The sequence below is a fragment of the Anastrepha ludens genome, chromosome 5 (assembly GCF_028408465.1).
Source record: "Anastrepha ludens isolate Willacy chromosome 5, idAnaLude1.1, whole genome shotgun sequence".
NCBI lineage: Eukaryota > Metazoa > Arthropoda > Insecta > Diptera > Tephritidae > Anastrepha > Anastrepha ludens.
Genome location: NC_071501.1, coordinates 125,707,883 through 125,722,269, shown reverse-complemented (window position 1 = coordinate 125,722,269; position 14,387 = coordinate 125,707,883). Strand labels below are relative to the sequence as shown.

General features: G+C 36.0%; 1 protein-coding gene across 3 annotated transcripts in view; it reads left to right on the top strand.

Moving 5' to 3' along the window:
* The first annotated feature begins 401 nt into the window (after nt 1-401).
* LOC128865429 (tyrosine-protein kinase Btk29A) overlaps nt 402-14,387 on the top strand; it is a 36,579-nt gene continuing 22,593 nt past the window's right edge. The window contains exons 1-6 of one of the 3 annotated variants that reach the window (XM_054105798.1): nt 402-529; nt 2,566-2,623; nt 2,690-2,925; nt 7,049-7,144; nt 7,222-7,360; nt 7,431-7,577. In XM_054105798.1, coding sequence (XP_053961773.1) covers nt 2,692-2,925; nt 7,049-7,144; nt 7,222-7,360; nt 7,431-7,577 — 616 coding nt within the window. In that variant the 5' untranslated portion in view covers nt 402-529; nt 2,566-2,623; nt 2,690-2,691. Of the gene's footprint in view, nt 530-2,565; nt 2,624-2,689; nt 2,926-7,048; nt 7,145-7,221; nt 7,361-7,430; nt 7,578-12,553; nt 12,985-14,387 lie in introns of those variants that run through there. The other 2 variants (XM_054105799.1, XM_054105802.1) reach the window with 2 other exon arrangements.

The window sequence follows — 14,387 nt, the reverse complement described above, 5'->3', positions numbered from 1 at the left end:
TTTAATTTAATTTTGATTGTTATTTCGTTCCTACTGAATATCTTCAGGTAGACCCACGTTGCATAGAATACAGAAGGTGGCACCTCCAAAAGCCCCTACTTTAATTTTCATGATTTTGAAAAGCGAATGACGTCAGCGCTGCAGATATACAAACAAAAGGAAAAGAAGTTACTTGTTGACTTGTAATTTAAGTTAAACAAACTAATAAAAATTAAATGCCGTGTGGTAAATTGTGAAAGCTCAAATTAAAACCTCCAAATGCAGAGAAGCCCATAACAATTTATATTGACGTTATTTATTTCATCTCAGTTAATTAAGAAGGTCTGGCAACCTAGCCCCGCTTAACCGGTGAATGCTGAAAAAAATAAGAAATGAAAGTAGACAAAGAGAAACGATCACTTTGGCGCAGTTTGCAGTTGTAAAGAAGAAGAGTGGACAAAGTAGGGCTTAGAATTTCATTGCGCTATGGTTTCCGCGAATTCCTGTGAAAATAAAGACGAAAAATAAATAATTAAAAAATAATACCCAGGTGAATGAAAAAACAAAACTTAATTAAATAAAGACGCTCAATTAAGTAGCAGAATTTTAAAATATTCGACATGCGAACTTGATGTTTTTGTGAAGTGTTATAGGTGTAGCGAGATGAAGGCACAAACTATTTGTATTTGCCGAAAAATATGTACATATGTAGATCGGAATGTAATGTCCGGGGAAAGGGCGGATGTGAATGAGTGTGAAATTCCTAGAATTTGAGACATCGCAAGTTGGAGAATATTTCTTTCAAACATTTTCCTATATAAAATAAGGCTCTATTATTTTACTACGAAAGAGTGAGAGAAAATGTTAAAACGATAAGAGCTAAACTTAAGCAACAGTCCGATAAGACATATTTGTTGATATCAACAAATGCCTGTGAGTGCCCTAAATTAAATGGGCAAGGGATTTTAGAAGAGAATTTTGAAAGAATACGGAGAAATATTTAAAGAATAATTATTCACATTTGAAAATAACATTTAAGTATACCGATGGCATAGAAATGTGTAATTGTAATGAAAGTATCAAATTTATGTCCTAATTCAAGTATAGAATTCAATATAACCCCGTATATTCTTTTCAAATCTCCACAAGTTAACACAAAAAATAATTTGAGTGAAGTATCGATTGCCACCAAAGTATCGGAGAGAAGTTCTCGGTACTTACTCGCATCGGTGCCGCTGCACATCTCGAAAATACGTCACAATCCGTTTTTGGCTTCCCCAATGACAAGGTTTCGGACTGTCATACCAGCAGCACTCCCCTACCACAACAAGAAAAATAACCCACGACTGCGTCAGCCTTGACATGCCCACTTATATTTTGGACTGCTTTAGAATAAGCAACAGGTTCCCTGAAGTGAATATGTATCTAGAAACCAAAGCTGTAGCTATAGTAATGGAATTGCTATGGAACTCTACTTGGCCGAATCCTTTTTTATAGCTCCGATGTAAAAGTATTGCCAATCAGCACTTGAAAGAAAAGTAAAAAGTAAATATTTTAACCGCGCACTCGATTCCCATTTGAACGACTCGATTACAAAAAGTACTCAGTATTTTAATTAAGTATACTTACTCGTATCTGAGGAATACTAATCTTGACAGATTTAACCCGAATTTATCTTCCAATTTATGGAGCCCGATTACATTTTTTTTCACCAACCACCAATGAATTTAGGCGGCCGCCGTAGCCGAATGGGTTGGTACGTGACAACCATTCAGAATTGAAAGAGAATCGAATCTCGGTGACACACCAAAATGAAGAAAAGGTTTTTTCTAATAGCGGTCGCCTCCCGGCAGGCAATGGCAAACTTCCGAATGCATTTCTACCTTGAAAAAGCTCCTCATAAAAAAATATCTGCGGTTCGTAGTCGGCTTAAAACTGTAAGTCCCTCCATTTGTGGAGCAACATCAAGACGCACACCACAAATAGGAGGAGGAGCTCGGCCAAACATCCGAAATTGGTGTAAATGCCAATTATATATATATATAGTTAATGGGTTCTATGTAAAGCTTAGTTCATGCCGTATGTCTGTAACTTGTTTTGCTACAATGGCATATATTTAAAAACGATCACTTATGTACCTCTCAAGACTCTCGCTTATTGTGTATCCATCTCCATCTGACTGTTGAACTCCAAACCAGGGGTAGTATTTGGCTCGGAAACCCTTTCTGTGGAAGGAGAATCATTGGATTAAGTCAAAAGTGGAATTTTCCAAACGATAACAACTTTTAAAAACGCGATTGCTCATAAGGACGGAATCAGAGTGTGACGATTTCAATTAAGGCAGCTGCACACAAGTTCTTTTAATGTTTATTCTAAAAATACGAAGTTTCTATATGAAACTCGTGGTGTTATTTACTTTTACTTGCTAAAACAGGATAAGCGAGCTGGCAACAGCTGCCAATAAAAGATAAGAAAAAGTTGATTACAACATGATATAATCCTCTTCCTTTATACTTGATTACGTCCTACTATTTACAATAGAATGAACAGCGACTTCAAATAATTTTGCTTTAATTTATTTTACAGATCGTTGTAAAATGTAAAAAATGTAACCGATGAAAACCAGACTAAAAACAAATAATAGGTGCTTAACTCAAGATAAAATAAAATTCCCTATTTGTGACTTCTGAAATCTTAACGGTTGTAGCAGACATGAATCGATCTACCCATGGCAGCATTCGGTCCTCGGCTTCAACGGTATGCAGTAGCAAATCATTCCAAAGCAGAATGGATAAAGTTTCGGAAAGACTATATGACATTGTGAAAAGCGGATCGATGGTGAAACGAGCGCAGAATAAGAAACGCTTTACCCCCGTCAACTACAAACAACGCTGGTTCGAGCTCACCAAGAAGTCATTATCATATTTCGATATGGAAAACGTTGAAGTAAGTTAAATCTCATTTGATTTCGCAGGTTCGATAGTTGACACAGCGGTGTTCTTTGAATGATATATTCGAAAACAAAACAAAAAAAATATATTTACAATATTTGTGAAGGCTTTGAAATAAATGCAATGGAGGTTGTGATGTTCATGTGTATAAGTATATACAGGGGCTCAACCGTTTAAATGCTGTAATAAATGCCAGAGGTTTATTCAGTAAATACTGGTTAATAGTTTAAACGCAGGCAATTTTTTACGACTATTCGAACTTTTTTTCGCTACGCAGAAATTAACACAAAATATGACTAGAATACGTGAAGTCATTATTTATTTAATAAATACGGTTGCGAATACGAAAATACCAGTACCAAAAAAAAATAGATTTAGATAAAAAAAAAATAATAATCTATGATTAGATAGAAAGTTTTTATTATTATTTTAAATATTCTATTCTTTAACTGAACTGAATTTAAATCAATTTTGTTTAAGGGGTCTGCGCCATAACATGAGAAACATTCCAATGCCATTATTTTTAAATCCCCATGTTTCATGGTTTCTAGAGTGTATTTTGATTTTCGGTGCCATGTGAACATCTAACATATATTCGTGAACCATAAAAAACTATTTGTCTGAAACATTTAATTTTACCTCTTTTTTAATTTGTATGGCTGACTTCATGGGATTCTCTTTGGTGCACCTTACAATTCTGCCATCGTCTCGCAGGGAAGTTTTTCGTTTTCCTCCTTTTTTTCTCATTTGATTGCATTTCAGCCCGATTGATTTGTCTCGAATCCGATCCCTACTGAATGGTAGTCACACAAAAATACTGTCGGCTGCGCTTGCCATAGCCGACGTTTAAAAAACCGGAAAATTTTTCAAAATGAAATGAATCAGAGTCAAAATCGAAAAAAAATAGTCTATCTTCCTTACCCTAATTCAAAACTTTAATTTAATATGCTTCTATTGGGAGCGTGTCATTATTCTGTATTACAAAATTCTGGGTGACAAAATTCTGTAAATTGCAAAAAAATTCTGCTTTCTAAAATTCTGCTTTTTCAAAATTCTGCATGTTTAATGCGAAAAATTCTGCTTTATTCAAGTTTTGTGATTTTCGTTATACAAGAAGTAACAAAATAAACATTTATTCCATAAATATACATATATGTCTAAGCGATAACAATATTTTAGTTTAGCCAATTACAATATTTTTTGGAATTCTTTTTAAATATGTAGTGTGACTTAATTCATTTCTTTTCTTAATAATTCTTCGCAGCTGTTCGTTTTTTTTTAGAAGAGTTCTACGCAAAAATACTGTGGATTGCGTAGCCGGAGTTGGACTGATGAGGGTTATTTTTTTGAAGCGCGGCCGAAGGCCGCCCACGCGAAAAGAAGTTCTACGCAAAAATACGGTGGATTGCATAGCCGGAGTTGGACTGATGAGGGTTATTTTTTTGAAGCGCGGCCACACAAAAATACTGTGGATTCTATCGAAACTGAAGAAAAAATTATTATTATTATTATTATTATTTTTTATTTAATATCTCGAATAATAATAAAAAATAATAATAATAATAAATTAAATAATTACATTACTCTTTAACATTGTTAACATTATATTTTAATACAGAATTTGTAAAGCAGAATTTTAAAAAGCAGAATTTTAAAAAAGCAGAATTTTAAAAAAGCAGAATTTTAAAAAGCAGACTTTTAAAAAGCAAAATTTTGTTTTTAGAATTTTGTACATACAGAATTTCGACACCAACCCGCTTCTATTTTTATTTTCTGAGGAGTTGATTTATAGTAATAGAATAATGCTAAATTATCGTAGATTTAATTCAGCCTTATAGTCATTCGGTTGCCCAAGTGGCACTGTTTTATCAGCCACTGCAATTGCCGGACGCTTGTTTGTTTGTCCTAAAAGTGATGCAACACGTTGGAAATTACCGGTCTGCTTGTACACAGCCCATATCTCCAGCTAAAGTATACACATTTACACAAATAAAAATAAAAATTCGAATAAGGAAGCATTCCATTCTCCAATGAAGTCCTTTTAGGTAATGTTTGGAGGTTATGTTGTGTGTGTGTGTAAAGTTACACGGAAACATTCATGCATTTGCATATGTATATGTTTTATGGCAATGCATAAGTACGTAACTGGTTAGCTTTAGCTGAAGTCGACAAAATTTCCGAAGTTTGAAATTTCGTATCAAGAGGAAGTAAAATGAGTTCTCTCCATTGAAGGACGAGCGAACTTTCTTTTTATTTTTTTATGCAATTATGTAAAAAAATATATGAAATTATGTTTGAAATTATTTTGCATATTTTCTTTTTATATTCTTTGAATATTTGGAGTACATTTTTATTTGTAGACTGTATTTCCAATCTGTGTATGTATAGTTAAAGGTGCAACTTTTGTTTCTTTTGGCAACCATTGTCCGTGAATAAAAATTGTCATATACATCTGGCAATGGCATATCATTCTCTCTGCACGGTTGTCCTTTTTCATAAAGTTTTTCCAAGTAAATCAAAAATCTCTACACAAGGAAAACCATCCCCTTTTCGTGCTTACAATTGTAGGTGTTCAGCACTCAGCACGTCTGGCAGAATTTGTCTATTCCACTTGGTACATATGCACATATGTATGCATGTATGTGCATAGGAACATTCGTCCAAAAACAACCCGAATCTGGCAAAGTGAGCAGGAATAAACTTCGGCTTTCTGCTGACCGTTGAGGATATCGAGTTCACTCCCTGTAGTCGACGCGTATACATTACGGACAAGAGTCAACCGGACCATGGATTTATTCCATTTTAATTACAACATTAAAATAACTTAAAAGAAAAACTACTAAATTACAACATAATAAATTCTTTACGCAATTTCACGCCGCTTTCTACGTTTTTTTGGCTGAGTCGTTTAAGCTTTTTTTCATTGAAGAGTAACTTCATTTGGTTGTTATTGCTATTTACTTTACAAAGAACGTTCAATTATTAATAAACAGCATTAAAGTTAAAAAGTTACTACTGCGTTAACATAAACACAGAAAAGTTCAAACTATTGCGGAGATAAATTCTATTTCGTGTGTTTAAAAAACACGTATACACACATACAAACACGGTGGGGGCAAACACGCCCAAATGCATACAACAACGTGGTGGAAAAAGCACAAAATATGAATTAAAAAACTATCTGCTCAAGATTTGGCAATCATTTTGATTCTTTTGATTCCGGAAATATAACAAATTTCTAAGTTGTCAAAGCTGAAACCCAGATGCTGTGAAAGTAATGAACAATACATCTACTTGAAAGCCCCACCCAAGGAAACTAGTGTATAAGGGAGCAAAAAGACGGGTTGGTTTAGTATACAACACCGGCTACTGTGCCTATTTGTGTAAGCAATAAAAACAAACGCCAGGAAATATTTTTTATATACGTGGATTAAGTACAAAAAAAGATTTTTACAAGGAATTCGAAATCCTGAAAAATGTTCAGTCTAAACGCATTGTAATAAGTGAGTCAATATGCTCGTTTCTGATAATTAAAAAAATTAAATAATTTTAGAGCTATGTAATAATTTTCCGAAAGCAAGCCTCCATAGTCATTCAGCCATAAAATCAAAAATAAAAGGGTGTTTTACCTAGTTTTACTTGTGTTTTACTTCATTAACATTTTGCTACTAGGATAGTGGAAAGTTGCAACGCCTGAGAATTTTCGCTTTGTTTACCCGTTTGCGAGCCACATCTCTCCCAGTTTAGCTATCAGGGTGTCTATTCGGTATCAAAGGCAAGCAAAGCGCAAACGAGAATATGCGTAATAAGTTAGAATGGGGTTCAGTGAACTCAAAAATAAAAATATTTTGCAGGTCTATTACAACTATTAAGCCATTAGCTGTTTATTAGGTACATACAAGTTACATATTAATTATTATTATACATACATATTATGTAGGTTTCTGCATGTTTATGAACTGCACTACAAACCAAATTGTGAAAAGGATGTGGTTCTAAAATGTGGGTAACAACGCATGAACATATTTAGTTTTGTTGGTGATTGGCATTGCAATTGAAGCCGATGAATATTAAGTCGTAATTTAATATTTCTTATTACATCTTGTTTTTTTTCACAGCGACGTCGTGAACGTGGACGAGTTCCTGTTAAAGGTGTGCGCTTGGTTGAATCTGCTGTTGTTAGTGGTGAGGGGGGGGATCCATTTGCTCCAAGTGTGAGTACAAACCTATAAAAAATATTTTTTTTGGCGTAATTTATTGTTGCTCTGACTTATATACATAAATATTGCAGGGATATCCGTTTCAAGTTGGATACTGTGAATCCTCCAATGATCAATCGCATTCTGGGCGTTCTGTGCCGCAATATATTCTATATTTATTGGCGAACAGTGAGAAGGAGCGTGATGATTGGATACGTGCCATAAGACAAGGTTAGTGGGGCGTTCACTTTAAGTAATTTATTGTACGATGCTTGAACTTTTCATTTTATCTGCTGTTTAGTTTGCGAAGAAACGAACACACCAAAGTCATATCGCTTCCATCCTGGCCTGTGGACCGGAAAACGGTGGTCCTGCTGTAAAGGCATCAGTCGAGCAACGTTCGGCTGTCAGGCCGCGACGCACTGGCTTGAAGCAAATAATAATCCAAGTGAGTATCATTTGGTTTTCTGGGAGAGACTTCGTTTGAACTGTTTGTTTTTGGAGTTAAAAAAGAGACACAGTTTACACTTTTTCTCTTTTTCTTATTGCTCACAAAAATAGATTGGCTTTTCGATTACGTTCATTTTTAGCAAGGTGATCATAACTCGAGAAAAAAAAATCAAAATCGAATTGCGTTGGCATTTGTATAATTGAGTTATTAAAAAGTTTTCAGACGTCATGTACAGTTAACCCTCCGTTGGACACCTTCGGTCTGGCCTTTTTTTGCCCTGTTCGAGGATCCTTTTTAAAGGCTATATCCATAAATCGATAGAAAATTAAATTTTAGGAAGCTACCTTGAAAGCTCAAGTCGTTAGCTATAATAGAAATATGTTAAACTCACGTCCAAAGTCTGACCTGACCGAGGTGTCCAACGGAGGGTTAAATAAACTTGTAAGTAAGATTCAGTCAGTGGCTTGAAGCTCATTTCATAAAATTAGTCGGGGATTGCTGCTGAAGTAACAGGCCTTGGCCGGATATAAATCCGAGCCGTTCCGGTTTCGCAGAACCGACTGTCATGGGAACGTAAAATTAACCATAATTTGTTTTACCTATATTCGTTACGGAATATCACTGCATCACATTTAGCTCATAGCATAATCAACCTACTTCGAGTGTTTTAGAACCGATGTACTATATTTGTTCTAACAAATTATCAATTCGTACATTACGATTTCTTTTGATATACATACTCCCGTTTCCAAATGTTAAGCACAGCAATCTTTTTCAATCTATAAAAATATAGTTCATACTACAAAAAATACTTCAAAACTTTCAACCTTTAAACCAGAATTTTCAGAATTTTTCTATTTTTTTTGCTGAGGTGTCACGCCCTGCTAAATACATACTCGACATTTTTCTTATATGGAAGAAAAAGCCCAGCGTAGTCAAAAAACGAAGAAAAAGAATTGTCAAATAAGTCATATAAAACACATTTTTATGTTGAAAAAAGTTCAACACCGTGACCGAAACTTTTTTTCCAAAATCCACACAATTTTGGAAGGCTTCAGACCTGCACTCACAAACTAAAATTGCATTAGCTATGAAGCTTGAAATGTGGGAAATTTTACCTTGATTTTTTTGGACGGTTGTAAGCAAGGCGGCCGCCGTAACTGAATGGGTTGGTGCGTGACTACCATTCAGAAGTACGTAGGTTCGAATTTCCGTGTATGAAAAATAAAAATTATAGAAAAAGGTTTTTCTCATAGCGTTCGACCCTCGGCAGGCAATGGCAAGGCCCCAGTGTACTTCTGCCATGAAAAAGCTCCTCATAACAAATATCTGCCGTTCGGAGTCGGGTTGAAACTGTCGGTCCTTCCATTTGTCGAACAACATCAAGACGCACGCCACAAATTGGAGGAGGAGCTCGGCCAAACACCCAAAAAGGGTGTAAGCGCCAAATAAATTATATTTAGAAATATAAGCAAAGAAGTTGAATAAGATTAGTATGTATTTTTTTTTAATTTTATCACTATGATTTATTACTCATTAGGTAACTCAATTAGATTTACAATATTACGTAGGTGTTTTTTTTGTTTACATAAAACATTCTATAGAAAATTTGGCATAAGTTTCCGATCAATTTTATTTATTCAAATCAGTTTTAGTAATAATACTTTTCCGTATGTGAAAACAAAAGAGAATATTTGCCTATGTGTATTTCATGAATATTAACAAGGAAATTTGAAAACAAAAAAATGTCTTAAGGCTTGCAATGAATCATATCTCTTACCCTAATTAACTCCATACTGTATCTAAATTGAGTAGAAAATAAAATAGAGATATCGACCGATAATATCGTACCAATACGTGTACTAATGTATATGCATGCATATGTTTGTATACATACATATATGAACATATGTCTGTATTTATTTGAGCATTTCTTCAAAAACAAAAAGAAGTTCTTACGGCAAGAAAGTCACTCAAACTACAAAAACCGGTTAAAAACTTAACCAAAAACATTCAAAAAATAGAAACATCAAAACAAAAAAAAAAAAAAATGGTGAAAACCGTAGTCAAGGCAAGAGTAGTGATAATTGAGTGAAATAACAAATATCGTGAAAAATTTTCCTCAAATCCAAAGCCTGAAGAGCAGCTTGGTGCTAGCGCTAGCGCAGCAGGCTGTAGGGCAAAAGCCAAACGGGTTTTGGTTGCTTATTTTGTTCTTTTTGTGTTTTTTTTTGGGATTTTTGTTTTTGTTGTTTTTATATTCATCGTCTTGTACAATATATGAATAGACGAATTGGGTACTGCCATTATTTGAACCATTAGCATGGACACGTTTGAACTTGATAATTTTCAACCGTCGCTCATTTGTTGACTTTTTAGTGATTGTTATGCGCTCATTCATCAAATTTGTTTTGTTATTTCCTAGTGTAGTAGCTGTTAATAATAACGCTGGCTTGCTTTAACTGAAATAATAAGTACTTAGGCAGTCTGCAACTCTTCAGTTTTGGTTGAGTCAGATCGTAAGTGAAAAAATGCCTATGCATAGAACATTCACACTTACAAACTATTCCTTGATGAATACAATATTTTGCCATATAATGCAGGTATATTTAGTATTATTAGAAAATCGTTTAAAAATATGTAAAGGGTAACGCAGTAATAAAAATTTTTTAGAACTTTTCATACCAAATGCAAGATTTATTGCATTTCGTTTGCCAAGCTTCATAAAAGCCCTGTCAGAGATTTTAGTATAGCATTCGAGTATGTTTAAGACTTTCGTTGACCAAAAGAGGTGTAACCCTCGTAACCCTCCCCAAGGATAAAATGAGAATGCTCACGTCATCATCATAGTCATCTATACATGATTAGGATACGGTCCACTGATTTTTGTCGTTTTTGCGACCAATCCCAGGAGACTCCAATGCACCTTCTCCTTGAATGTGACGCTATGACGCGGAGAAGGGTGAGACATCTCGGCCAACTGCAGCCGAGGGAGAGGCACATACCCAGTCCAACCCAGCTTTATCTGGAATTTAATAAGGGAACTGGGTTTGGATGAGGTACTGTGAGGAGTAGAGGGCACAAAAGACCAAGAAGTCGTAACGGCATAACACTGACATGGTTTAGTAAGCTACTACAACAACAAAAACAACCAAGAGGTCGAAATGCAAGTGTTTGACTCCTTATCTAAATTATTTCGTGCTGAACAGAATAAGAAGACTAACCTGATAGTAATAAAATATAGCACAATAATTTGTTAGCTGTATTCGTTCCCATGACAGTCGGTTCTCCGTAACCGAACGACCCGGGCTTATATCCGGCCAAGGACACTTCAGCAGCATTCCCCGTATATGTATGGAGAGTGTATATGCTGCTACAACAACAACAACTAACCTGATAGTAACAGTATATGGTACAATAATTCTCCCCTCTTCTCGCAATAATTATTAGTTACGTATAAAAGCCTCCTCTTATGTGGTAGCAACGAATTTTGAGTTTACGGCTGTCGTAAAAACATAAATATATGCGAAAACATAAGCAGTTTAAAAGCACAGAAAACAATTTGTTCACTAATTTCCTGGCGACTCTCACTGTAACTAAGGAAATGCTTTCTACCACACGAATGTTGCTGTAATTTCCTAAATTATATTTGGAAAAGTGTTTTTCGTGCGCAGAGCCCATGCATGATCTATGATGGATTAGCTCCGAAGTACGCTGGCATATATTTATCCATGCATGCGTGTGTGCGTGTGTGAGTGCCAATATGTATGCGTACATCTCTTCTGTTCGCATTTGTAAAACATATTGTTCGCTTTGTGATTAATGATTGGTTATTTTGTGATTCTAAACGTGGGAAATTGGCTGAGGTAATAAAGCTCAAGACATTTCTCTTGTCGCTGACCACGCATTTTTCGTCGCAACATACAAAGGCACTTAAACATGGATGGCTTGGCTTAAAGGCAAGCATGTCGGTGGTCATTTTATGGAGTTGGGTATAGTTGGGTTTCCAAAGGTCATATTTTTTACATGCATACATACATAGTCACATAAAACCATACATATATGCTGATGAATGTGTTGCGTGGATGTATGTGCGTATGTGTAATGTAAGTATGCTTGTGTTGGGTGAGCAGCTAGAAAAAGATAAGAGAATTTCCCCCTTTTCAGCCTTAAGTGCAAACACAGTGGATAATGAAAATATGTATCTATGTATGTATATACATACATATGTGCGTATATGTATATGCACACTTTTATGTATGCACTTATCTGGATACATTCAACAATTAGGGTCTACAGTTTTAAATTTTTGACTCTCGCAGTTCGTTAATGCATTTTTTTAGATCTAGAAACCTGCATATTTTTTTAATAGACTTAAGTTTATTGTGATTGATGTCAAGCCAATATTGTAAATATTGACAATACATATGTATATGTCTATATATATATTGTATATATATATATAACTCGCATTTTTACTTTAAATGCCTCAAAGTTATATGTAACTTAAAAAATACAAACATGCAAATATGTACATTCATGCATGCAGATATCTATAAAAGACGTGCATGTACACGCACGTACATGCATATAGTACATATCTTAAATTTAGAAATGCAAAGTAAAAACAGGAGTATCGGAATTGCTTGCAATGGGCGCATCAAGTAAGCCATTTGGTGCGTTCAAAATCGTGTGCTATTTAAAGTTTACACAAATGTGCCTTTCATGCATAGATGAATGGGTGTGCAACTATGGCTGCATTTGTGCAACAGTCTGACTTTTAGTAAAGATTCCCCCTTTTGAGATTTCTTCAAAAATTCTCTGCCCAACCCAATTTCTGTTTTGTACTCCCTTCTTCAAAAAAGTGCTGGGGCTACCCAACTAGTTGAGCAAGTTGGATTGAGCGGAAATTGCTTTGAGAGGAAAGCAGTAGGCACTATCACTCGGACCGCACCAATTCGGTTTCAGTTTGCGTCGAGACTCAAGCGAACGTGATCGTGCTGCGAGACACCTCTTCGTTGCCTGAAGTGTGTGTGGCATTGTCTGTGGCTCCGGTAAATTCGTTGTGCTAATAAAGTAGAAATTAACATATACATACATACATGCATGCACACACAAATGGACAAACTTGTATGTATGTATGCAAAACGTGTACATAAGTTTGAAACGTGTTTAAAAATTGATTATTAATTTTATTTGTTTTGTTGTTTCATTGTTCCGTCGAGTTAATGTGAATTGTATTCTCTGTTGGAATTCAATAAATATATGCAATAGTTAATGAAGTGAGAACTTTAAAAACATACTGAGGGAATTGACGCAAAAACAGTTACGTAGATACAAAAAACAATAACAGCAACCAATTTGCGATCTTTGGCGAGCACAACACAAATAACTTCCACAAAAAGTAAAGAAGTCATTTCATTAATTTGAAAAATTTGCAAAAATGACTAATTGAACAAAAAAAAATTTGTTTTGTTCGATTCGCCAAAGTATTTATGCTAAAATGTATGCATAATACGACGTACATATGTATGTGTGTGTATTGTTTTTTTTTTTATGGAGGTGGCACAAAGCATTGAAAGCCGAAAAGTGTGAGACTTGCCTTTCGGCTCACCACTAAAAACCCACCCCAGCTCCGTTTCCCTCCCGCGGGACAACCGTTAAGTAGTACTTCACGGAAGGGGGAGCGGCCTATTGCCTCTTCATGAAGATCGGCGCTGTTGTTCAGCGCGACGCAGTTTGGAGATTATTATTTTTGCCATATTACATACAGCGGACCAATATTCTTCGGACTCTATCATAATATCGACTAGGTTATCAGCCGTAATTGGCTTCCCCACCCTAGTGCTTAGTTCCTCCCTTTCTAACACAAATCGCTGACAGACAAAAAAAACATGTTCTGCGTCTTCTGCAGTTGGTGCACAATGAGAACAGTACGGGTCGTCTTCGTGCTTAAACCTGTATAAGTAGGATTTGAAGCACCCATGTCCTGTCAGCATTTGGGTCAGGTAGTAATCTAACTGTCCATGTTCACGGTTAATCCATTTGGAAATTATGGGAATCAAGCGGTACGTCCAGCGTCCGTTGGGAGACGAGCTCCATTTTTCCTGCCATGAAAGCTGGCTACGCTCTCTTGCTATCCTGCGTATTGTCGCCCGTTCTGAAGTAGCTTTTTTTTTGTAGATTTCAGCATAGTCTGTTGCCATTAGGTTGATTGGGAGTAGACCTGCTATAACCATAATGGCGTCTTCCGATACCGTGCGAAATGCGCAGCACACTCGGAGGGCACTCAATCGGTACACCGATTTCATACACTTCACATACGAGCTGTAGTTTGTGGCTTCCGCTCATGCTGGAGCTGCGTACAGCAAAATCGATGAGACCACAGTATTAAGAAGTCTCCTGCTGTTTTGCCTAGGGCCTCTAATATTCATCATTAGTCGTGTTAGTGCAGTTACTGCTTCTGCTGCCCTGCTACTCGCGTACACCAAGTGCTCTTTGAAATTGAGCCTACGATCAATTATTACGCCCAGGTACTTAATGAATGGCTTCGATTCTATACCATGGTCGCCCACCATTATATTAGCTGACTCCACAATCTTTCTGCTGCTAATTAATACTACTTCAGTTTTATGGTCCGCAAGAGTTAGACCACTGTTGCATAACCATCTCTTTACCATGCCGACAGCCTGGTTGCATGTTTCTTCGGCTCGACGGAGTGTTTTGGCCACGACCACAACAGCTATGTCGTCAGCAAATCCAATGATTTGCGACCCTAGAGGCAGACTGAGGCGCAAGACTCCATCG